General features: G+C 40.6%; 2 protein-coding genes and 1 long non-coding RNA gene across 13 annotated transcripts; 1 reads left to right on the top strand and 2 right to left on the bottom strand.

Annotated features, from left to right (window-relative positions):
- Positions 1-1,815: 1,815 nt before the first annotated feature.
- Positions 1,816-11,567, top strand: LOC135584493 (protein LNK1-like). Of its 8 annotated transcripts, none has more exons than XM_065111361.1 (12): positions 1,816-1,950; positions 2,099-2,165; positions 2,274-2,340; positions 7,992-8,205; positions 8,321-8,534; positions 8,632-8,896; positions 9,003-9,083; positions 9,499-9,571; positions 9,662-10,173; positions 10,441-10,583; positions 10,975-11,121; positions 11,233-11,567. In XM_065111361.1, the coding sequence occupies exons 3-11, from the start codon at positions 2,317-2,319 to the stop codon at positions 11,114-11,116; spliced, it is 1,668 nt and encodes a 555-aa protein (XP_064967433.1). In that variant the 5' UTR covers positions 1,816-1,950; positions 2,099-2,165; positions 2,274-2,316; the 3' UTR covers positions 11,117-11,121; positions 11,233-11,567. The 8 variants fall into 8 exon arrangements, with proteins under 8 accessions (XP_064967433.1, XP_064967437.1, XP_064967438.1 ...); XM_065111365.1 differs by having other exon boundaries at positions 10,978-11,121; XM_065111366.1 differs by having other exon boundaries at positions 9,505-9,571.
- Positions 11,568-15,613: 4,046 nt separating this feature from the next.
- On the bottom strand, positions 15,614-19,129 carry LOC135614232 (uncharacterized). 2 transcript variants are annotated; one of them, XR_010487462.1, is made up of 4 exons: positions 19,009-19,129; positions 18,712-18,919; positions 16,370-16,488; positions 15,614-15,805 (listed from the first exon to the last, which is right to left on the bottom strand). It is a non-coding gene; the product is annotated as an uncharacterized LOC135614232 (long non-coding RNA). The 2 variants fall into 2 exon arrangements; XR_010487461.1 differs by lacking the exon at positions 15,614-15,805 and having other exon boundaries at positions 16,246-16,488.
- Positions 19,130-19,461: 332 nt separating this feature from the next.
- On the bottom strand, positions 19,462-25,671 carry LOC135614233 (DIS3-like exonuclease 2). Of its 3 annotated transcripts, XM_065111369.1 has the most exons (8): positions 25,191-25,671; positions 24,765-25,090; positions 24,631-24,684; positions 24,477-24,545; positions 23,821-23,892; positions 21,309-23,570; positions 20,440-20,511; positions 19,462-20,365 (listed from the first exon to the last, which is right to left on the bottom strand). In XM_065111369.1, exons 1-8 carry the CDS (start codon positions 25,312-25,314, stop codon positions 19,970-19,972), a joined length of 3,375 nt encoding a protein of 1,124 aa, XP_064967441.1. In that variant the 5' UTR covers positions 25,315-25,671; the 3' UTR covers positions 19,462-19,969. The 3 variants fall into 3 exon arrangements, with proteins under 3 accessions (XP_064967441.1, XP_064967442.1, XP_064967443.1); XM_065111370.1 differs by lacking the exon at positions 23,821-23,892 and having other exon boundaries at positions 25,191-25,670; XM_065111371.1 differs by lacking the exon at positions 25,191-25,671 and having other exon boundaries at positions 23,821-23,911; positions 24,765-24,850.
- Between the last annotated feature and the right edge of the window lie 98 nt (positions 25,672-25,769).

Raw genomic sequence — 25,769 nt, forward strand, 5'->3', positions numbered from 1 at the left:
TTTAAAATTTATAGGATAGCTTGTAATTGCAAATAGATGGACTTTTAAAATAATTTATCTAATTTTGATAATTATTTTAATATTTTTAAATTTATTCAAAATTTATGCATTTATTGTTTTTGAATTTTCTTCACATTTTTCTTATTCTCACCCAAATATGATGCATTTGTGTAATTTTTTAACATTTGAGTTTTTAAATATATTCTAAAGCTATGGTAAAAAATTGGTCCAAAAAATAAATAAATCAACTATTAGCATTCAATATCCTGATTTTGGTATGACTCCAAAATCAAAGTATCAACATCAAAGAATGGCTTAAATGCTTTAAAATTTGAAGGACAACTTTTAATTGAAATTAGATGGACCTCTATAGACTGTTAAACCAATAATTGAAGGATAACTTTTTTATTTATATATAAACCCATTTTATTATATATAAATAACTATTACAGGGTCATGCACCGACATTTGGTTCCACTTACATAACTGGTAGGCCGCGACACCCCATCTCATGTCTCCGCTCCCTTCCGCTATCCATCTTGTTCGTGTCCCGTATCTGCACGAGTTGCTCCGCGCCAACTTCGTGTTCCCGCTACGTGGTGGTGCCTCCACGGAGCTCCACGCGTCGTCGAGCCTCTCTCAACGCGTGGTAACACGATAACCATCTCCTCTCCGTCGCTCCACACAAAGCAGCGGGCCCCGCTCCAAACCCCACCCCGCCCCCCCCGGGGAGCCATCTCCGCCACGAATTCCAGCTCCGGTCTCCGACCGGTCACGGATATGCCTCGCGCGTAGCCGCACTCTTCCTAACCCGTTATTTGGTTTGTAACAGTAAGTCACATAATTATTTGTTTTACTTGTTAATCATATGTAAACAGTTACATAACGTCGTGGATAAAGTTACAGATGTATTAAGCCGATTCTTCGTTGGGTGCCAAATGTATCAAGTCGCAGTGAAGCAAATCTTATGGGAAAGAAGAGCTATCACAAGGCCATGCACCAACATTAGCTCAAGTTGGTTCCTCTTGCCCAACTGTTAGGCCGTGCCAACCTACTTTTCTCGTGTCTCCGCTCCCTTCCGGTACCCGTCTCGTTCGTGTCCCATATCCGCACGAGTTACTCCGCGCCAACTTCGTGTTCGCGCTACGTGGTGCCTCCACAGGGCTCCACGGGTCGTCGAGCCTTTCTCAACGGCTTGGCAACACGATAACCATATCCTCTCCGCCGGTCCACACAAAGCATCGGGCCCCGCAACGCCCCCCCGAGTCATCTCCGCCACGAATTCCAGCTCCGGTCTCTGACGAAAAGATCCGGTCACGGATATGCCTCGCGCGTAGCAGCACGATTCTTACACCGTTATTTGGTTTGTAACGGTGTCATATAATTATCATGTAACGTTGAGGATTTTACTTATTTCGCTTGTTAATCCGATGTAAATAGTTACAGATCGGACTGAAGTTATTGATCAGCGGTATGATTTCCCACATGAAATCACCAAAACTCTCGCGCATATTTTTCCGGTTTAGATTTAAAACGGAACCGTTACGTACGTTATCATTGTAACAGATGTGACGCGACCCACGAGAGGCGGCGGTGGACCGGCACGTGGCGGAAGTCGGGGAGGCGCTGCGCCAATGGGCAACCGGCAACGGATCGGATCCCGTACCATTCGCCTCAGCCGTGAGTTGCGACCTGGCGGGGCCCGCTGGTTTCCGGCTGCGTCGCCACGAACCCACAGTGGGACCCGCTGCCGCCCTCGTTTAGAGACTCGGGATACATAAAATAAGTTCTCACCCAATTTTTGCTCTTCTATGATCTATCCCGGTAAAAGAATTCGTTCCTGGACGCCGACCAGAGGAGAAGAAGTCTCTAGAGACACAGAGAGAGAGAGAGAGAGAGAGAGAGAGAGAAGAGGCAGCCAACCCAGATACAGTACAGCTTCTTTTGAAGGTTGGGGTTTCTGGTTCCGTTCTTCTTCGGTAGATGATTCCTGGTTCTTGAGATCTTGAGGTGGACAGGGAGGGGATTCATGAGGTCTCTGTTGATCCGAGTTTGAGTTTCTATTTGATATCTGAATCTTTTTTGCTTTCATGTTCAGGGTTTCTGGTCCCGCTCTTCTCCATGATTCCTGGTTCTTGAGTTCGTGAGGTATCTGTTGATCTGAGGTTTGTGATTCGTTTGATGTGATCATTTCTTTCTTTTCTTGATATGGAGCATTTAGGAGGGTGGGTTGTTTGTTCTTGCGGTCTGACTATAGAGTGTCGATTTTGCAGGGAGAATTGGATTTAAGGGGACTTGACGGGCTCCGGCTGAAGGATGGCAGCTTGGAACGAGCGCGAGGTATATTTTCTTACACTCGAATTTATAGCAGATTTTTGTTTTGTTTTCTTTTATTTATTGCCTTTTTTTTCTTGTGGATTTCTTGTAATATGCTATTTATCGTTTTTTCGGGTATATAAGGTAGTAATTGATGCTAGAATCTCTCTCTCTCTCTCTCTCTCCACACTTTGAGATCGGCACCTTCTCGGTAGACTTCATAGTTAGGTGTTTAGTTTCTTCGGGTACATAAGGTAGTAATTGATGCTAGATTCTCTTTTTCTGATACCACACTTTGAGATCGACAACTCTTGGCAGATTTCATAGTTAGGTTTTTGGATTCTTCGTGATTCAGTTACATCTGTCCACAACGATGTGTTTTTAGCTGTGGGGATGGGTTTTATCATGATGCGTTATCTAATTTTCTTTGAATGAAGACATTCATTTGGATTTGAGCGATTTGTTAGGTGTAGTTGATGCTTAGTCTTGTATATGCAAGCTTTGGGAACATAATCCCTTGCGTCAATATCCTGCCAACTGGCCAAGCCATAAACAAGAGAACTGCATACAATTGGATGAAAGAAAAACGGCCTTGATGAACACTAAAAGTAATAGAGAGATTTGAGACACTTTGTAGAATGGTCTGCGTTTGTGTGGGAGCTGGAGACTCATTGTATCATGCAAAGTTGTTTTAGGCTGTTGCTAGTGATGGTTACAGTTCTCAAGGCAGCCGCGAGGAAAATTTCTTTATGAAATGAAATGCCAGCACGAAGAACTTCAAGCATTCAACCAACCATGAATGGTTAGAACCAACATCTCAGAAAAAGAATTTTCACTTGAACCACTGTTCTCAAAAACTGTCTTGTTTCTCATGTGCCACAAGACCATCATAGAGCTATAGCAAGCGTATTTTACACTTTCCAACAAGTCTGGGGTTTGTATTGTGATAGCCAAGTGGACATGCAATAATTCAAGTAGGCAGGGTGATAACACCATGGGGTTTTATCATAAAAGAAAGGGGAGAAAAGGGGGTGATCACTTCGAGGGGATCGGCCTCATAGGGTTTGTCAGAAGACTGGAATAATATTTCATTGATTGTTGAAAAGAAACAGATACATCTCTATTTATAGAGTTTCACCTAGAGTCCTCCAGGACTTGGACTCTTAAATAATAAATAAATATCAAATAAACCCCTATCCAATTTTTACTGAACTAGACAAACTCAATAAAACATTATTCAAAACTCAGAAAATAAAGGGATCCTAACAATTCCTCCCCCTTCAAATCAGCCTTGTCCTTCAGGCTGAGTAGCATTAAACTCGGAGAGCTTTTCTTTCAGCACTTCAGACATAGGGTATTTGTGGCGCATCACAACCTGTTGATCAAGTAAGTACGGTCTCCATTTCTTGATAGTGTAAGCAATATGTTGGCCTTTCAGTGTAGTAGTCATTGCAGTTTTCTGAAGAACCCTCTCCATCCGATGGTTAGTGGCAGTTATGACCTTACTTCTACGTCGTCCCTTTAGGATTATCTACTTTCCATTAATAAAAAATTTCATGGTTAGTTTAGAAAAATTTCAAGAAACGTCACCCAGGGTTGATAGTCATTCAATTCCAAGCAACACTTCAAAGTCTTTTAAGGGTAGCAAAAAGAAGTCCACGAGTAACTCTTAGCCTTGTATAATCAATTTTATTTTCAAACATTTGTTATCACAAGTTAAAATTCGTCCATCAACGACCTTTACTTCGAATTTATCACAACCTTCAATGCGGTAGTCCAATCGGTCAGTAACCTTACTGTCCATAAAATTGTTAGTGCTACCAGTATCAATCAAAACTGTAACATGCTGATATTCCAAAGTTCCTCCAACTTTCATAGTTTGCGGGTTGGAGTAGCCGACTAATGCATACACTGTATATATGATAGGTTTGACATTTTCATCATAATCCATACCATCATGATCAGAGTCCATATTGCTAGCTTTCGGTTCCTCCCCAATTGGTTCAATCATCAGATGTCGCCCCTGTTTACATCGGTGCTCCCTACTCCACTTTTCATCATAGTGCTAGCACAAAACCTTCGTTGATCTTTCCTTGAGTTCTTCTCGGGTTAGTCTTCAGGTGTTAGGGTTTCGACGGGGAATAAATGGCGTGGGTGGCTTGCTGATCATCTGTTTGTTGTCACTTCTGTTTTGACGATTTTCGCTGTCGATTATTTCCTCATGCAAATGTGCAAATAAGGTTGCAGCTGTCATAATACGGGATTGGCGAGCTTTGACTTCACACTGGATATCTGGATTAAGTCCTTTAATAAATGTTCCCACCAGTTGTCGTTTGGACCAATCTCTTGCTTGATTTGACAATCATTCAAATCTGCTATGATATTCTAGCACTGTAGACATCTAATGAATTTTAGTAAGCTGCCTATCAACATTCTCATATTCAAATGGTTCAAAGCGAACGAGAAACCCTCTCTTGAATTGTTTCGATGAGGGAACCCCATGGCAAGTTTCGTACCAATCATACCATTGTATTGCATCTTCATCTAGTTGGATTGAAACTATTTTCACCTTGGATTCTTCTGGAGTAATGTGAAAACGGAAATTTTTTTCTGTTCTAGAGATCCAACCGGTCAGATCTCCATCTTCTCATCTTGGGAATTCCACCTTCATGCGTGGATAGCTTGTGTTTTATTTTTGGTTTCTTTTTCCTATTTCTCCAGATCAGTTCAATGTAAGACTTAAAGTTTCATCTAACTTGCTAGAGCTCTCCAATAGACTCTTTTTAAAATCGTTAAGGGTTTCTTGCAGCCGGTTCTCAATTATGGTTTCCAAGGCTTCTAATTGGGCTTTCACTGAGTTGTCAGTAGCCATTGTGACTGCAGATCTGTAATCTCCAACTCTTGTTTCTGGTGTCAGTTCAAGGGCATCAGTACTGCACTATCCGGTGCGGCTGTTGTGAAGTTTGGCTTGAGGCATCATTGAGGGCATAAGAGAATGCGAAGCTGCCGAGGAAGCAGATGCCGAGGGCAGCGTAAAGGCTTGCTGCGGTCGCTGCGAGGAGGAAAGGTTGCAGCCTTGTTTCTGTCGTTGTATGGGGTGCGAGCGCCGAGGGATCGCGAGCGGTCAAGGGCTGAGGCTGTGGGGCTGGAAGGAGGCGGCGTCGGCGTGGGGAGCGCCCGAGGGCGGTTGCGGTTGCTGTGACCCAAGGGGAGTGATCGCCTAGGCTAGGGAGGAGACGATAGTGCGGCTGTGGGGGCTGGAAGGCGGTAGCGTCAGCGTGGGGAGCGACGAGGGGGGTGGTTCGCTGGCCGGGAAGCAACGGCGACGACCCTTTATCGCTCGAGTAGGATGGGGTGTGGTTGTCGTCACGCTACTCTCGGCTGGGAAGCGCGTTGTTGAGGGTTGGGATGGTCCGCCAAGGGTAGGAGATGCTAGCAGCGTCGTCTCCGACGGAGGTGCGGCTGAGGCGACTGTAGAGATGCCGAAGACCGCGGTTGGGAAACAGAGGCGGTGGCCCTTTCTCGCTCGAGCGGGATGGGGCGCAACTGCCCTTACGTTGCTTTCGGCTGGGAGGCGCGCTACTGAGGGCTGGGATGGTTCGTTGAGGGTAGGAGATGTTGGCAGCGTTGTCTCCGGTAGAGGCGCGACTAAGGCGGCTGTAGAGATGCCGAGGACAACGGTTGGGAAACAGAGGCGGTGGCGCTTTCTCGCTCGAGTAGGATGGGGGTGGTCTGCTGTCCGGGAAACAGCGACGGCGATGGTCACTGGCCAGGAAGCAGCAGCCCTTTCTCGTGGCGACGATGGTTGAGGGGACCGACCTCTTTGATCATTTCGAGGGGATCGGTCTCTTAGGGTTTGTTAGAAGATTGGAATAATATTTTATTGATTGCTGAAAAGAAATAGATACATTCCTATTTATAGAGTTCCACCCAGAGTCCCTTAGGACTTGGACTCTTAAATAATAAATAAATATCAAATATATCCGTGTCCAACTCTTACTGAACTAGACAAACTCAATAAAACATTATTCAAAGCTCAGAAAATAAAAGGATCCTAACACAAGGTGACATCAAATGCCTTAGTTGGAAACACAATCCCTCCAATGAATTATAACAAAAGGGCAGATAAGAGTAAGTGATCATCAGTCTCTGTAGCTGAATGGAAAAATGAATCGACATGTAAATGCAAGGAAGTTCTGCGTCTTCAGTATACAACTATGAGCAGCTAATGATGTAAAGATGACACACTTGCATGTGATCTTTTAGCCAAAAATTCTTGCCAGAGGAAGGACCAACCTTTTTGAAAAGCACAGAAGGATTTAAAAGAGAAATATTGATTCATTGTCCAACTGCACTGGATAATATCAAGAGTAGCTGCGGCTGCAGAATAGATGACCTTGGGACCGAGTCCACAGTAAATAGATTTGAGAGATATCCCCAAGTAAGATGCCGGCCATCCTGAACCACTTTGTTAGCTGGTATTTGTTACTAGACTGAAGATGTCACTATGTTTCTCTTCCAATGTGAACAACACAATAGGTACTACCTTGAAAGTTATCAACCAGTCTTTGCATGTCCCTTGGGAATGGTATGAATAGGAGGCAACAAACAGTCACAGGGTGACGAATGCTTGTTATGGGAAGTTTCATTTTCTAAAGATAAAAAAAGGGCTTAACCTAGAGCGCTAGACTTTTGGCAACGCAGGGCCTAGGGAGGGTTATTATATGCAACTTTACTTTATTATGATGAACAAGAATATTTTATTCCAAGGAACATATGTTTTAGCCATTTTTCAGCCTTCCGCATGTGCCTCCTTTGGCAACTTTTTAAAAATTTTACAGTTCATTTAGTCTTCGGACTAGTACGGTGACCTGCCTTTCTATTTGCTATATCCTGCAACAGAAACAGAAGTGTGAACAATTCAGCAAGCATCGTGCGAGAGAACTTAACCATTGGCATGATAATTACTCAAATGGTTCCAATTTTAAAACCTAGCATGCTATGAAATTTAAAATAGTGGTGGTTGTGTTTATTTTGTGCTATTTGGCTTTCCCTTTGTTCCTGGCTGACAATCATATTTTTGTGTCTCTTGGAAAATGACATTATTTTCAATTTCACCAGCCCCTTGAACACACACACACACACACACATAGAAGCCATGGTGTCCTGAATGCAAGTGGTATAGTTTGGTTGAGTTTTGTTTGTGCACCTAATATCTTTGATGTTTCCCCTTTTGCATCTGTGGGAGAGAGAGGAACACTGAAGATTATAATTGCATGGTCTTTTAAGAGTTCTGACCTTTTGTGGTGGCCGAAATTCACCGAAATGCTCTCTTCACAAGGGAGAAAAGGATAAGACTGGAGTCATTTTATGCATTGTTTCTTACTTGAAAAAGAGAAAAAAAAAGGAACAAATGAAAAGTGGGAACATTTTGCTTTATAAATATCTTCCATGAAGTGATGATTTTAATATGCTAGTTGACATGTGGCACAAATTTTCCTTTTGTCTCCTTTTTGAGGCAAGACAAAATAGATCATCCATGAATCATGCCTCACTCTTTTTGAAAGTCAATTATATGTTAGTTTTGAGTTATTCTTCCGCTGTCATAAACAAATTGAACCTTATCTACAGATTACAGCGGTAACTTTTTATATGGCTTTTAATTGACCATCCAGATTGAGGATATTGTTTTTGGTAAATTTGGCGAAAACGATGACCAAAGAGTGGCCCACCGACATGGTAGACCAGTCAAAGAGTCTCTAGCTTCGGGTGATATTCTTGTCACTGGAACAAGTGAAGATAGCATAGTGTCCAAGACTAACGGCGTTTGGAGAAAAGAAGGGACAAACATTTGCCCTTTGGAAATTGGAAATTCCAGGATTGTTGCAGGTTTGTTGCCTCATGCTATAAAAATAACTTGTCAGCCTCACATGATCCTTTGTCTGTACCTATTCAACTCCTGGGAATCGTCAAATTCGTGACAACTTCAAACAACGCAATGTAGGTTTAGACAGCAACACGTGCAGCACAAGCTATTCTATTGGTGCAAGTAGGGGCACTGTAGAAGAGATCGGCATCTGCCAACTGTCATTTGATAATAATACTACAGCTGATTCTAAACCTACTTTTTTGGAGAATGACAATGATCGAGAAACCGATCTTTTGTACTATGACTGGTCTGATATAAGCAATTTTGAGGACGTTGATACAATGTTCAGGTAAGTCAGAAAGTTGGTATTTCAGATTAAGGCTTTAAGTTCTAATTTTGTATTCTTGTATGACCATCTGTTTTCATTTATTCTGTTTCTTTTGGAGAAATTGTGACCCTACGTTTGGGCAATGGAGCAATACAGATGGCTGGTCACGGATTTCATCTTCTTCAAATGACATTTTTTATCCAGAAGATACTTTCATTTCAGGCTTTAAATCATCGACTTTAGAATTCAGAGACTTTAATGATGCATCAGCATATTGTGCAAACATCAGTTCCTTGCCTGAAAGCAATACACCAGAGGTTAATAATCATAGGCAATCAAGTCTGGCCAACCAGTCCTTTGAATTACTCAGAAGCACAGAACAGGTTATTAAACAGTTCCATCTCACCGTATAACTGTTGTGTTTGACTGACATTGTTGAATGATTATCCATGAAATCTTTTTCAAAATTTGTTTAATTTATCCCTGCAGCCATATGATGGTGGTGGAGGGAGCGAGACGAAATCAACTCTAACAGAATTTGGCAATGTGAATAGCTTGAATGAATGTGAGGTAGCTGGGTTAAACCTTATGCATTCTTGCTATTGTTGAGTTGCCATGTATATTTGTAGTTTCTAAAGTGATCGAGAGTTGGTTGGCTGTTTGTGCTGAATTCAATAGAAGATTGAGATATAACTCCTTAGTTTATTCTTGATAATCTAATTTGTTCTTTTATTAGTTCAATTAACCTAATCCAATGGATCAATGGTTGAAAGTCAGCCTACTTGAAAAGATCATGATTTTTTTTCCTTCAAAAGATCATGTTACTTGGAAGTCTTGGACTAGAACAAGTTAACATTGTGTATGCTCATAACTCCTACTCTCTTCTGCATGGTTAAACATCTGTTTGGACTTTCATTGTTAATCATCGCTAGACGTAAAGAGGAATTGGTTTATGGATATTAGTTGATATATCTCTTTTTTAAAGTTTCAGCAGCCCCATATCAATATCCAAACAGGGCAGCTTAGTAGGCAATGCCCATCTGAAGTAGAGGGAAAAGGTTAGTATCTGATCGACACAAGTTATCTTTCTTTGCCCTTAGACATACAACAATTGGTCAGTATGAAATATTTGGGCTGATGTTTTGCAGGTTTTGAACCTTATCAATCTCAGATTCTTCCAAAGCATAATTGTTTCATGAAATCCGACCCTTCAAGTTATATGCCTGCCCTCAAACTTGATGCTCATATTGAGGACAAACTTCTGTACCAGGATCTTCTTATGCCCACAATGTCGAGCTCTATAAATGAATGCAAACAAAATCCTTCCTCCTCTTTTGAGATCTCAGCTCAGGCTATTAGTAACACCTCCCATGGCATGGAGAATTTACCTGATCTTATATCAAAAGATCCAGTCAAGCATCTCAAAGAAATGGTAGAAAAACCAAGCATAGGACTACTAGAGCTGGATAATTCAGTTAAGGAGCAGCCTGATAATCTCGAACAAATGATTGTTAGTGACACAGGGAACATGGGTTTAGAGCTTCACGCAACAGATATGGATTTTACAGTGGGGAAAAGCTCGTCAATACCATCTGTTTTCTCTGAAGATGCTGCTGTAAAAGCTATTAGCTTTCAGCAGCTTCAGGATGTCATAGGTCAGGTATATTTCTGATTGTTGCAGTTGGACAATTTCATTTTGAAGTATGCCTGTGTGCTTTGTTATGCTCACTACCTGATTTGTGCATTGTCTCTTCTTGTATCAGAAGTTGAACTTTGTATCTTTATCTTACATGCATGCTATGTAGAAAAAGATCAACTTACATGCTTCGCCAGTCTCTTTCATAAATAGGTTGTCTATGAATTAGGCAGTAAGTGAGAGGTTCACATTACATTAAAATGAATTTAATTCTAGTTGTTCTCATTGCAGTTGGATCTTAGAACAAAGCTATGTATAAGGGACAGTTTATACCGATTGGCCAGGAGTGCAGAACAGAGACACGGTTTTGCTGCTGCAAACAATGAGAATGTAGAGTGTCAAAGAGGAGTACATGGTACAGCAAATTTAAGAAAGTAAGCCTAAATTTAACTGTATGATTTAGCAAAATTCCTTTTTTGTTGTTTTGTCTTCAAAGGAACTGTAATGGTGAACCACACTTGGTTTCCAGTGTGTGCTTATAATTTTCCACAGCCTGAAATATTTAGGACCATTAGTTATTAATGCTGCATTTTTTTTGTTTAAAAGTTGTGTTACAACATGATTTTGCACTAAGCCAATGATGTGTTACATTTGGTTTTTGAAATATATTTTCAACTGGTATATTCAGTTACATGGATAAGGATTTCCATGTACTTTCTTGTTCAATCTCTCCCAAGAGAAGGATTGAAAGCAGCACAAAGCAGCATAGTTTTCTGCACCATATATGATGTGGTTTTCTTAATCTTTTATGTTTCTGGTCATAAGCAGGTCTGCAGCATTCATGGACATGGAAACAGAGACAAATCCCATCGATCGGTCGGTGGCGCACCTACTTTTCCATAGACCGCCAGAGAGTGCAAATAGATTTGCTGATGATGATGTTATGTCGCTCTCGAGTCTCATATGATGATGGTAAGACTTTTTTTTTTTTCCTTTTATTCTGTGAATATTATGATGGTCCTAACTGTGTTGTTTCAAGTTTTTTTTATTTTTGAACTTTAGCTAATTTTAGGATTGTGACAGGCTTGACAGGTTAGTAAATCCTATCCCGCGGGAAGTAATTTGATTTATACAGGTAATGGAGGTTACAAAAATTTACATACTGTTGAATCATCTCCACAGGCGGAGTACGCACCAGCTTTTCTATCCGGAAGAGTGAAAAGGAAAAGTTCAAAACGTAAATATGAATCATCTGGTGAGATTTTATATATATATATATATATATATATATATATATATATATATATATATATTCCATCTCTCTATCATAATCCCAGTCAGTCTTGTGCACAAGAGATTATAAATTTAGTAAGTGTCAGTACTATCAATCTAAGCTTACGTCACAGGCTTGGACTTCATGTCATGGATTTAATTTTGTTCGCATGAAGATTTTCCCCACTGGGCTTAAGTCCGATCCAACACCAAGCGAATAAGATAGAGAGAGGGTTCCGATCGATCCAAGAAATCTATAATATTTCCTAACAATATCAATTTAAGGTAGGTACATTAGCATCCATATAGTTAAAATAAAACATCTATGTATATTTATCCTAACAATATCAATTTTATCGATAGAATTATAAAAACAAATAGCAAAAACATGATTTTAATGTTTGACGGTAGCGGATGACGTCGCTAGCGTCAACCTCGTAGCTGACATGTTGAGCAAATCTTAGCCACAACCTAAAGTTGGGGCCGTTGTAACTTACGTCACTCCCCTTGTTGTCACGTTAGTTTCGACACCTCGTTGGGCGATCTTTTTGTCACTTTGCATTTGTGTTGAAGTAGTTGAGCGATAGCAGGGGAGAAAAAGAAGCTCTAATGACTCTAGCTTTAGGTTGAAGTTGGGATCCGCCCAACGAGTCAATGACGAGGTGATCATCATCTTTGTCGTGGATGCTTTGACGACCGACACCATCTGCAATAATACCGACATAATTGTCGCTCGACAATTGCATCAGCGTCGACACAAATATAGAGCAACGCGAGACGAGTGACGGGAGCTCCAACTTCCCTAGCTTCAAGTTGAGGTTAGGATCCAATTGAGTCAACGATGAGACAACCATCATCTTCATCGTAGATGCCACAGAGACCAACACCATATGCGTCAAGGTCGACGTAATTGCCGCTCAACAACTACGCCAACATCGACGCAGAGCGACACAAGACAAGCTATGATGAGGTCGATGACGCACTCCTCATGGATACCGATGATGAGATCGAACCTTATCATCATCGAATGTGACCAGGTGACTATGTTAACGTCCACGCCAACGACATCGTCGTCTTCCGCCATCGAACATTAAGATTACTTTTTTATCTTTTGTTTTTATATTTCCGTCGATAAAATCAATATTACTTGCAGCAGAATATCACTGTCCCAAAGTGCAGTATGCTCTGCCAATTATGCAGATCAGTACTGTGATAGCATGCATAATAAAGTCACTGAGGACTCGATAAGCATGATAAGAATTCCTGATTCATTAATACAACCCAATGAAATCTTTTTAGCAGATGAGTAATCAGTTGTGAGGTGACATAGCTTCACATGGTCCTCTTTTAGGCATGGCACCCATTCAGGTATTTTTAGGTACCATGCTGATCCAACCTGCTTGAGTCATGATTTGGGCACTCACCGATCAAGAAAATGGATAAATAGGATTTAGGATGAACACGGATAGAAAAATAGGTATCGAAGTTGGGTTTGTATGAGTTTGGATACTTGGTTGGGTTAAGGACACATGGTCATTAAAAAATGGCTGTGTATTAAGTGTTTTTTAGGTATTATGCCTAGCCGAGCTGCTTAAGCTGGATCAAAGTTACCTGCTAATTGAATATGCAGGAAAACAAGCAACCTTAATCGGGTTTGGGTAATTTTGATATCTGACAGACAGATTCGGTTACAAAAGTAAATTTCATGGGGTACCCTAAACTGTTTCTTAGTATCTTTGTTTGAATCTCACATCCAGATGCAATCACCAACATTCATTTTCATCAAGAATTGCCTAATTGTGTACTTGACTCATACCGGTCTCTTTTTTTGCAGCAAAAGTAAATTCATGGGTACCCTAAACTGTTTCTAAGTATCTTTCTTTGAATCTCACCTGCAGATGCAATTACCAACCAATCATGTTCATCAAGAATTGCCTAATTGCATACTTAACTCATGCCGGTCTCTCTTTTATATTGCTCTCTCTTTTATATTGCTACAATATTTGTACCACATCATACCAATACCAAGAGTTGGTACACTCAGTACATCTGTTGGTCCATCCATATATGATGTACCATTAGAAAAGTTGATTTCATTTTCCTTTGGTGGTTTTGGGGAATGATATATCATCTACGATAGGGGCACTCGGTACACGAGGTTCTTCCCAATGCAAGGTGGGAGTCAATATAAGCAGCCTCCCTCTAAAAGCAAAGTTGTTTCTTTGTCATTTAATGCATCTGTCTCAAAAAAATGCAACATACGTATCAAGAGTCATGATCATATTCTATCACTTGGGATCACAATAGTGTCATGAGTGTATATGTCTATATAACAAAGTGTATGATAGCTTAGTGGATCAAGCAGACAACTAATATGCACCTTGACTTATTTGAAACAAAATATATCAAATATTCAAAGAAATAGTAACCCATCTTGTCAGTGTGTTTAAAAAGGGTTAATTACAGATTATCCCTTGTAGTTAGCTACATTTAGCATCACAGTCTCTAAACTTCAAAAAGTTACATTGATATCCCTATAGTTACGAAAGTGAAACATCTAGGTCCATTTACTCTAACGACGTCAGTTTTATTAACGAAAACAAAAGACAAAAAGATAACTTTAACATTCAACGACGGACGACGTCGTCGACACAATTACCTAGACAACGATAAGGTTTGCTCTCACCGTAACGTTACTCGCCTCTACGAGGAGCACGCCACGCTCTGCATCTGCATTGACGTTGACACAATTTCCGAGCGGCAATTGTGTTAGCGTCGACACAGATGGTGGTGGTCGCAGAGCATCTACGACAAAGATGGTGGCTGCCTCGCCACTGACCCGTTGGGCGGATCCCAACCTTGACCCAAAGCTGGGGTCGCCGAAGCTCTTATCTCTCTCATGTCAGTTTCGGCACCACCTCTTGCTGAGCGACATTAGTTTAACGACATTAGTTTTATTAACGAAAACAAAAGACAAAAAGATAACGTTAACATTCAATGACGGACGCCGCCACCGACATAGTTACCTAGCCGCCTTCGACAACGATAAGGTTTGCTCTCACCGCAACGTTACTCGTCTCCACGAGGAGCACGCCACGCTCTGCATCTGTATTGACATTGACACAATTGCCAAGAGGCAATCGCGTCAGCGTTGACACAGATGGTGGCTGCCTCGCCACTAACCCGTTGGGCGGATCCCAACCTTGACCCAAAGCTGGGGTCGCCGGAGCTCTTGTCTCTCTCGTGTCAGTTTCGGCACCACCTCCTGCTAAGCGACCATTTCGTCGCTCTGAATCTACTTCGGCATGAACGTAGTTGTCCAGGAGCAAAAGGATCGCTCGACAAGAGATGATGCCAGAATTGACACGACAAGGAGAGCGACAAGAGCTTCGACGACCCTAACTTCGGCTTAAGGCTGGGATCCGCTCAACGGGTCAGCGGCAAGGCAGCCACCATTTTTGCCATAAGCGCAACGACGACCACCACCATCTACGTCTACACTAACATAAATGTAGAGCAATGCGAGGAGGGCGGTGATGAGGTTGACGACACACTTCTCGTTGGAGCAGGTGACGTTATAGTGAGAGCGAATCTTATCGTCGTCAAAGGTAGCCAAGCAATTGTGTCGATGTCAACGCCAGTGATGCCGTCCGCTACCACCAACGTCGTCGTCTGCCATCGAACGTTAACATTACCTTTTTGCCCTTTGTTTTCATGTTTTCATCGCTAAAACTGACGTCATTAGGGTAAATTGACCTAGATATTTCATTTTCGTAACTATAAGGACGTTGATACAACTTTTTAAAGTGTACGGATCAAGATGCTAAAGATAACTAACTACAAGGGATAATCCATAATTAGCCCACTTAAAACCCACATGAAGTGGTGTTTGAGCTAGTAGGCATACTTGGCACAAAATAACTATATTTAATTCAATTAATGCATCAGGTTGTACTCTAACAAAAAGGCTTATTATATCCAAAAGACTCTAGATTAAGTAAAATTGCCACTTATCTCTACCCTTTCCCCATATAAATTATAGCAAAGAATTTGGAAGAGTTGCCTTGATTTCACGGCAAGCTCTACCTCACGTTCAGCATGTTAATGCTTCTTGGATCTTTAGTGCAATTTTCTCATCTTGGTGAAAGTCTACAACCAAAATTTTGAAATGAAGTCTCCAAAGATGATAATGATTGTCCAACGTTTGGGGTGTGCCATCATAAGCCAGATTTTAACAATATGCCAATAAAGAAAAGAAGACAAATAATCTATTTAATTATTTATAAAAGAAGAGAGAATAGTGAAAAAGAGACATACATGGAGATCAAAGATTGATTGTGACGCAGGGAAAGTAAAGTTCAGTCAAGAAATTCACCACTCCATTCTGTTACCACATTTAATTAAAAAAAAAAAATCAATCAAGAATGGGTTACAGAAGAGGAGGATAATATTCATAAGAGTAATAACTTTCTAGGGTCTTAAATCTCTTTACCTACACAGAGTTGTTTATTAGCTGATATGCCCAAAATGTTCAAGTTACTAGAACATGTCTCATGCATATGATGCAAAAATTGTTAATCAAGGTACAATTTTTGGATGAAGAAATAATTTCTGTAAACAGAAAATTCATTTAGAGTTCTTACGAGACAGAAAGTTTTCTAGAATCAGAACAGAGATGTATGTGCTTTCAAATATATTCAACAGCCGGTGCTTTCAAAGTCTGGTTCTATGGAGGTAGTTGATTTTGTCAAGGTAATATCTCCTATTCCCTTAACAACTTAATACTAACAACTTAAGGTTCCAATAAAAATTGGATACAGTATAAATTGCAAAAGTTGAGTTGTATAAATGCCACTGTTTAATACTAACAACAGCTTTATTTTCACTGTAAAACATAATAAGTTGATACAGTATAAAGTACGTAAATCTCAAAATAAAAAATGGATACCTGACAAATCAAACTAAGAAAATATAAGCACCAGTAAACTTCAACCGAACACCACCAACAAGCCCAGCAAACTTCTACTGCGGGAGCACAACCAACCCCAAGACTCGCCGCCAATACATCTATATTGTCATTGCCACATCCCAAAAAAGTTAAGAATTAAAAACATGGCCTCAGCAACAACTGACATATCAACAACAAGAATTAAAGTTATCATTATCCTGCCAAAGATAATCATCATAAACAATTGTGAACAACATAAACAACATTAAGAAACAACAGCAAATGAAAAAAATTGAACAGATTAGAGGTCAACAAAATCAACACAAACAAATGCTTTCATATTAAGAAACAACATTAAGACAATGTGAACAAGAACCAAATTGGTCGAAATAATGTAATGTGATTAAATTTTTAATGTATATGGGAAATTATGCCAAACTAGGATTATGCTCTAGTCCTTTAATTAACAACCTGCTAACATCACGGTTATGAGATAAACAACTATGACCATAGTAAAAGGATAACGAAACCAATAACAAAATCACAAGAGTAATGGTTTCCATAATAAAACCAAACAGAGCGAAGGCCAGCAATACCATATTGTTGATTTGACCACGAACATTATCTTCAAGGTTCTCTTAAGGATGTTGATGAATACTGAATACCAATAGCCAGAAAGTGTATATCATATTGAACACTGTGAATCATTGTTTCTACCCCTCAGTGTGGGTTTTAAAGCCACCCGATCCAGCTTCAGACAGAACAATGCTTTCCATAGTAACACTAAAAAGAGATGGCCCGCAAGGCAGTCTTGTTGATTTGACCAAGAACATCATCTTTAACGTTGTCTTAAGGAAGTTGATGGATACTGATAGACAGTGTATATCATATTGAACACAGTGGATCATTGTTTTTACTCCTCAGTGTGGGTTTCAAAGCCACCAGATCCAGCTCCAAACACAGTCAGGCTTGTTGTAGCATGACTCATGATGCCCACACCAAAATTACTTCTAGCAACCAAGAAGTGTGGGGAATTGGTATAAGTAGCTAACTAAATGAGAGGCTAAAAACGCAAAGAAGCCACATAATGCACAGGTATCCAATATAACGATTATCAGGCTTTAGAGAACAAAAAATTTATCATTACAAACATCCAAAGATGGGGAAAATCTATCATGCCTCTGCATATATAACCTATAGGACCAAATTTGTTTCACCTATCAATGTTTTCTTCATAATGATGGCTATGAATCCAACATATAACATGGTCACTAGTACATTTGCCACCTCGAAGCTACTTTTTTGTGTGCCAACCAAAAGCACGACTGAAAGCTTCATCCTCAATTATTATATAAAATTCTTAACTCAATTCGATAGAAATACCTAGTTACGACATACAATAGCTTCAAAATGCAGCAAGGAAAAGGCATATACAACAAGAAGAAGACGCAAGGCCCCAACTATTTGGAATTGACAAGGAAAAGAAAAAGAACATGGAAAGAGAAAAGAGAAAAGGAGGACGTTAATCAATTCCAAGATTACCAGTCTAGGATGCTTCTAACCAAGTGAACCGATGCAAATTAAGGTATGGATGATAAACTAAGCAATTAAACATATAATTGGCACAAGCTGACATTTAAACCAAACTATTAACATTTAGTCATAATTGAATAATTAAGGTTGTTTATGCACTGTTGAACCTTTAGTGCGTTTTGGTTTGTCCCAAAATTAATTTCAGTACCATACCAGTCAGATGCATGATAGATATGGTGCTCATCTTTTGTAGCTTGAAACTAACAGAAGTGTGGTAACCAGAGAATGCACAAAACATTGTTAAAAACAAAAGGATTAGAAAACGTTGACCCACTCATGCTGCCTCCACCCAACATATGTCGTTTGCACAGCTGCATGCCCATATGCACACATTGTTGGAAACAAAAAGGATCAGAAAAAGTTGATCCAACTCATGATGCTTCAACCATTTTAGGTATTAAGAGAGGTCGGTTGTACAACACCATGCTCATTTGCGCTGTGATTACTCCACAACTCAGACCTTATACGGCCGAGGCCACAACAAAAGATCAAAGAAACCCTAGTGGTCCACTTTATGCTCCCCTCTGAACAAAAGATTAACAAAAAAGCTCCAAAACGGAGCAGGAAGATATATCGCTTGACTCACATCGTCGGACCATAATCATAGTCCATCAGGAAACATTCTCAGGTGACCTGACTTAGCAAATATGCCATGTTTCTTGAAACATGAATCACAAACGAACAGAACTCCATGATCAATCTCCATCGCCTATTTCAGGAATTTGCAGAACAAGAACAGCTAGCAGTACCTCATATCGGACTTCAGCCGAGGAGACATCCTCCTGGGGGCCGAAGAGATCGTCCTCCCGTGTCCAGTTGCGGCGCTTGGCACGCTCCTTGGCGGCGAGCAGGGGATCCATCCAATTGTCGAGATCATCTCCGCCGCCCCCATCGACCGGGAGTCTTTCGTCGCCCCTCTTAGCTGTCTTTCACTTGGGGAACCGCGCCCGCCTCTGCCTGCGATCGGCGCCCACCAAGAAACCGTAGATTCTAAGCAAAAAACCGAGAGAGGGATTCGGGAGAAGAGTAGAGGGACACAGGCGTACGCTAAGGGCGGCGACAATGTCGGCGACGGGTGGAAATCGTCTTCCGGGTGCCGTCGTTTCTTGGCCCTATCCGCCATGGGTTTCTGGAGTCGCTGCTGCTCGCGCAGCTCATCCGTCCCTTTCGACCAATAATATATATATATATATATATATATATATATATATATATATATATATATATATATATAATTGTATTTATTAGAAAAATAAATAATATTATAGTAGTTTATTGCTTAACAATAAAAAGAAGACATTAAGGTGTTCTGTTGACTGCATAGAAACCATCACATGGTAGATTTCTTGAACCATATGTAAAAGACTCAGTAAAACAATATGTAAAGGACTCAGTAAAACAATCATAAGGTAAGAAGACTATGGCATCATAACATCTGCTTAAATTCACCTGTGCCACATAATGTATAAAAGGCCAACAAAAGGGCATAACAGAAGCTCTATGAAAGCACTTGAAATGTATAGTTTTAGGTAGTAATAATCCAGAGTTGGGAACATGGGAAGTGAAACAGATTACTACAATCAAGCCCACCAACCAAAAACACAGATGGGCTACAGTTCATAACATAGAAAGTGGAGGTCAGGAGCACCCTGGGTAGGATTTGCCCAATTTGAAAAATAGCCTAAGCAAATCCCAACTCCAGCAAGCAGCTGGCTGATTAAAAAAGTCAGGCCACCTGAAACTCCAAACCAACCACTATCTCAAAACAGAAATTTAAATCTTCCTCTAGGAGAGACCTTTCCAAGTACATTATTAACAAACATCCATCTACTTTTAAGGTTCCTCAGTGTCGCTATCCTACAACTACACATGGATGTTATATCTACACAGTACAAGCCCATTTAAGTCGTCGAATCCTCCATCTATGACCTTGATTTCTGTCGACAGAAATATTCCACTTGTGTGTGTGTGTGCATATTTCTCATGCTTTCTGAGCATCTTCTGACCTTATTTGAAGTACGAGCACATATACAGTCTTGCCACGATATCTACTGGACCTTTTTCCCCCCCAACTGCATGAAGAGCAACGGGAATGGTGGATAGAAGTCGGAGCACCAAAGGAAAGCACAGGGGAACAGTTGCATCGTTTTCTGCTGCAGGAACTGCTGGGAGTAGATTGGAAGTACTAGGTAAGGTGGTGTTGTCTTCATTTTCTTCTTCAGGTATAACTAACCCAGACGTGTTCAGCACCAACGCTACATCTTCGATTACACGTAATTTCCCAGGGATAACCCTTCTCTGGAAGGGTTTAGTCTTTGGTATATCTAGAACTAATGTACCAGAAGTTTCCAACCACTCAACAGCCAAGCCTTCAACTTCATCATAATATATCCGCCTCTCGAGCTATTTAGAAAAAGAGAAAGCCATGAGATTAAAGATGGTTAAAGAATCGATTGTGTCTGGGTTAGGATCCTTACAGCAAAATTGTTTATGTAAACTGTCATGAATCTTGGTCCCAGTCCCAGAACCCTGGCTTCAGAGAGCAGCACCTGCAAAGGATAACCAGATTAATAACAAAATATACGGCTCAAACAAGAATATTAAGCGAAAAAACTTGGGTTGGAATTTAAGAGTAAATATGAGAAATCAGCTAGCTTTGGCCAATATCAGTCAACTCCAATTGGGTTTGTTTAATTTTAGCGATATCTAATTATTAAGAGGAGAGATCGGCTAAAATTAAATCAGTCTTAAAGATACTGATACGGGTTGGCCGAATGAAACCAAAATTGACCAATATCATGAACTATGATTGAGACCAATGAATTTGTTGTCTCCCACTATTGTGGCAAAAGAAAAGAAAATAATAGAATATGGCTTAAACCTCTTGAGGAACTAGGGATAATTTTACAAAGAAGATACATGTCATGGATTTTAATTTGATCACAGAACCTGCATGTGCTCTTTTAAAATAGTTTCTAATAGTTTATTGTCATTTTACATTGCTCCAAACTTAACTTATTTGATGATTAGAGAAGAACTGGAGTTACAACAAGTTTAATCATGAATTATCAAAATTGAAAGTAGTAAGTTTTGGATATTCTGTATAGAATACGTATAATTTTTTTTTTACTACCATAAAATATTTGTTAGCAGTCTAACTGTGAGTCGAGAAAATTGACAGGCCTGCAGGAATAGCTACACGAGTGATATACTAGAATCAAGCATTTCAGAAGTGAAATGTTTCAGATAACCTCATATTCCTTGGTTGAAGCTTGACACCATGTGACAATTTATTAGCGGTGTAACTCAAGGTCATAAACTAAGTGAAAAAACAAAATTAAATTACCTCCCTCCTCTTCAATAGAGTCCAGAGATAAAGCTTTTCTCCAGCTTCCTCAGCATGCTTGCTAGCTTGTTTTCTTTCATTGCAATATGCAGCAACTTCTGCAAGCACTTCAGATCCAGGAACTTTATATTTCAAAGCAGCAGATAATAGTATTTCTCTAACTTGCTCAGATTCTGCAACATCATTATCAAAATAAAGACCACTAAAGCATCTACCAACAATTCCATCACCAGATATTTGGCCATTGTTAACTGTAACCAAAGTCTGTCTTTGCTTCACATAAACTTCTTCAGCTTCAACAACCGCAGATAATGTTCGATGTACAATAATATCAGGATATCTCCGCAATGGAGAAGTGAAATGTGTATAGAGTGGAACTGACAGTGCATAATGTGCCCACTCATTTTCCCTGCCTATTAAATCTCCCGAGCAGAAGTAGGTTGCTGACTGCATTGGCTTCAAAGCATATGAGAGTAGAATGTCAAACAGCACAGGATCATCCTTTAGTTTCTCTCTTATTTTAGATAGTGATAGGTGAAGTTTGCCAGATGATGAAGCATCTAACTCGAAACCATGTTTGCTACAAAATGCTTCAAACTCTTGAAGTTTCCTTAGGTTAGGTTCAGGATGCCTCCGAAGTAGAGCACAATCAGGAAAAGCCCTGGATATAACCTCTGCAACTGATTTATTTGCCAACAGCATAAATTCCTCAACAAGTGAACAGGACTGTTTTCTCTCGTCAAGAAAGCTATCATATGGAGTCCCATTCTCATCAAACAAGAAGACAAGCTTAGGATTCTGGAGCCCAAGGGCTCCCTGTTTAAATCTAATCTCCCTTTGCTTCTTAGAGATCTCATGAAGGCTTCTAACAGATTGAATAACATCCTTGAATTCAAACTGCCCACACAATTCAGGATGCAGTTTTCCAGAAAGACCAAATTGATCAATCTCAAATCCTTCATCAATGATATCCTGCACGTAATCATATGATAGCTTGCAGCATGAACAAATCACAGACTGTCCAATCCAGCACTGGATGATGTTTCCAGAGTCATTAATGTCCCAAATAATCGAGAAGGCAAGCCTATCCACACCTGGCAAAAGGGAACACACTTCAGAAAGTCTTGGAGGCAACATTGGCAGTTTATGTTGTAAAATATATACACTGGTTGACCGAACTTGGGCTTCAGCATCCAAGGCTGTGTCTGGGAGAACAAAGCATGAAACATCAGCAATGTGAACACCAATTCGGAATATTTTATCAGACACTTTCTCAACAGATAATGCATCGTCCAAGTCATTAGAAGAAGAAGGATCAATTGTAAATGTGCAAATGTTTCTAAGATCCTTTCTAGTTTTATATTCCTCCACAGGAACCTTCCATGGCACATTTGGAAGACAAGCCAATGACTCAGGAGTAAAGTTTGCAACACTTATCGCATGTTCAAACAATATGGCACTTATATGAGGTTCAATTTCCCCGCCTCGTCCCAATATATGAACAACTTGGGCTTTGGGGCAAATATTTTCTTCATTCCACTCATCTATTTGAGCAGCAACTAATTCAGTTTCAATTGATATGTCACCATTCTTAAGTCTTTCCTTTGCACAATCTGGAAGTCTTTTCACAGAAACTATCATCTTTGGGAATTTAGAATCTGTAGGTACCAGCTGTATGTAGTCCAAGCCAGCTGAAAATACAGATTCCTTGTTTTTCTTAGACAACTGTCCGTTGCTCTTTTCTTCCTCTTCAGGAAGCCATGGCTTCAAAGCAAGAAAACCAATCACTGCCCCACGGCGAGGAGAGTTCCTGATGATAGACAAGACTCTACCAGTAGGTCGTTTTGATTGGTTAGAACTTATCATTGCACGTATTCTCTCTAAAGCTCTTGCAGCTTCTCCCTGCTCAGATTCCCAATTTCTAGTTGAACCTGTTGAAGACTTAGAGTTCCATCCGCTGTTCCTGTTATCAGATGTCACAGATCCATTTCCAATATCATTACTAACAGCTTCACTAAAACCACTGTTTTCATGATTTTGATACCCCTTGTTCATTGGGTGCATGCCATTACCAGGAGTATAGGATTTGCAGTTGGCATCAACTTGTTCTTTCTTGGCGTCATTTTTGTCAATCACTTCACTGGTCTCAGTTGGAAAATCTGAACCACCTGATGCAACAGGACTGCTACGCATACTTAATCCTCTCAACTTCGTCCAGTATGCAACAGGATCCAACATTACAGCAATGATATCACCTTCTATCTACAAAATCATTAAAAACACCAAACAAGAGTATATACATGAATCATCAAGGTGACATCCATATAGAGTTTCGCTGTATCATAAATAAATATTTATGTGCATTGTGTTAAGATAGTACACCTTGCATCAATAAATGAATACCTGTGCATATGAAACTAATGATACCACAAAATCCCTAAAACTTCTAATATATTGGTGATATCTGCAAAAGAATCTTCAAAAATGCATACATCTCAAAATGAATACTCACAGCCTCTTCCTCTGCTTTGCAGAGAAACACATAAAGTTGTTCTTGAAGAAAGACAAAGTTGCCAACACATCCCTGTGCATTTATCAGCTCCCTAAGCACATTGCACGAACTTAAGAAAAATAAAGGATGAGTCATACATGAACTTTCTTTTAGTTAATTAGAATTTTAGATTAGATGTACTTTGTTTCAAGAAAACACTCACATATAGCTACAACAGATCATGTAACCAACAAAACTTATGTAGTGGACAACCATCTCCACGATCAAGAATCCAGCAACTAATGCAAAGATCAAAGTAAAGGATTGATAATGGAATCAGGGGATAGTCAAAGATTCTGATAGCACAGAGATGAGGTTTTGGGTAACCAAATATGCTAATCATCGTTAAACCTGGTCTTTAACTGTCTTATGTGCTTTTGATTAATGCTATTGACAATCCAAACAAACATGGCCTATATCATATAACTCCAATAGAACAGTTTAATAAAGTAGAAGATATCGTAAATTTTTCAGAAAACCAACCCAATTATATTCACCAGATATATACACATTGTCAAATTGGCTATTTTTTAATCTGTACCACAGATCTACCAACTCTTTGTAGAAAGAAGCAGAAATGGTGGAGAATCCATGCAGGATCAGGACAGCACACATACCGCTCTATTTTGGGCAGCAACTCCATTGATAAGAACATCCACGGGGAGACCATCTATGGTACAGTAGGCCTACAGCAGCCAAGAAACCACTACCCTCTAAGAATTCCAACAAGAATAGAATTTATACGTTTCAAAGACAAACTTTGTGTTTCACCTCAAGCCGGTTGTATGCATTCACACGAAATGTTGCTTTAAAGGCGCGACCTTTCTACAAAATTAAAGACACACACATAAGAATAAGCGGGAGAAAGATTACTCGGTACGTACAAAACCACGGATATTGATTACCTCGATCGCCTCTTCAACAGCCTGGTCTGACCAATGAGGATCAAAATACTTCTTTGAATTGCGAGGAGGAGCTGCCACACCAACAGTGACCTCATCTACAGGAAACGAGGAAGCTGGCAAGGGGCACGATTTCGAGATTTCCCCGCCAACCACGCCGGCAGGTGGCGATGTGGAGTTCAACCCCGCCACATCCACGTCGCCGTTCAAGTGCATAGCGGGCAGGGAAGTGAAGGCAATTTCGGACGCGCTGATTAGGCTGGCGTCCATGATGCCAGTCCAAATCTCTGGCCGCCCGCACGCCGAGTCCACAGACCCGCACCCGCCATCTGCCCATCCTCCCCACAAAACACCAAAGACAAAGCCGATCTTTAGATCAAATCTTGACCGAAGCAAATCAAATCAAAACCCTGGTAAACAGAAGGCGACCTGGTAGGAAGGCCGAGTTCTGCTTGGGGCGGCGGTTCTGGCGCCGCCGCCGCCTCTTCTCTTTATCGGCCTCTTTCACCGCTACTGCTACCGCTGCCGCCACCTGCTCGCCCACGGCGCTCATGGTTGGAATCGATTCCCACAAACAAATGGAGAACAAAGAACCGGAATAAAGTAGAGATCGGAGAAGAAAAGGAGAGAGAGAGAGAGAGAGGGCAATAAGGAACCCTAGATCTGGAGACCGATCGATCGATTCTTCTTTCCGATAACAGGAAAAAATAATAATTATCGGAAAAGGTACGAAAGGAACGGGAAGAGACAGAAGCTTTTGGCTTATATTTTCGTGTGGACGAGGGTTAATTGCGAGGAGGAGGAGGAGGAGCAGACGACATGATTGGCGGCAAAGACGATTGCGCCGACCTCTTTCTCGCTCGCTTCGCCTTTTTCTCTCTCTCTTGCCAGAGTGGTGACGCCCACCGCACACTCTTCTCGTGGCGAACATCAGCCCCAGTCTCATCAGGGGGTGGAGCGCGCCCACCGCGCAGGATACAGGGGAATCCTACGCTCGTCTCGCAAGGG

The sequence above is a fragment of the Musa acuminata genome, chromosome BXJ2-6 (genome assembly GCF_036884655.1).
Source record: "Musa acuminata AAA Group cultivar baxijiao chromosome BXJ2-6, Cavendish_Baxijiao_AAA, whole genome shotgun sequence".
NCBI classification, from domain to species: domain Eukaryota; kingdom Viridiplantae; phylum Streptophyta; class Magnoliopsida; order Zingiberales; family Musaceae; genus Musa; species Musa acuminata.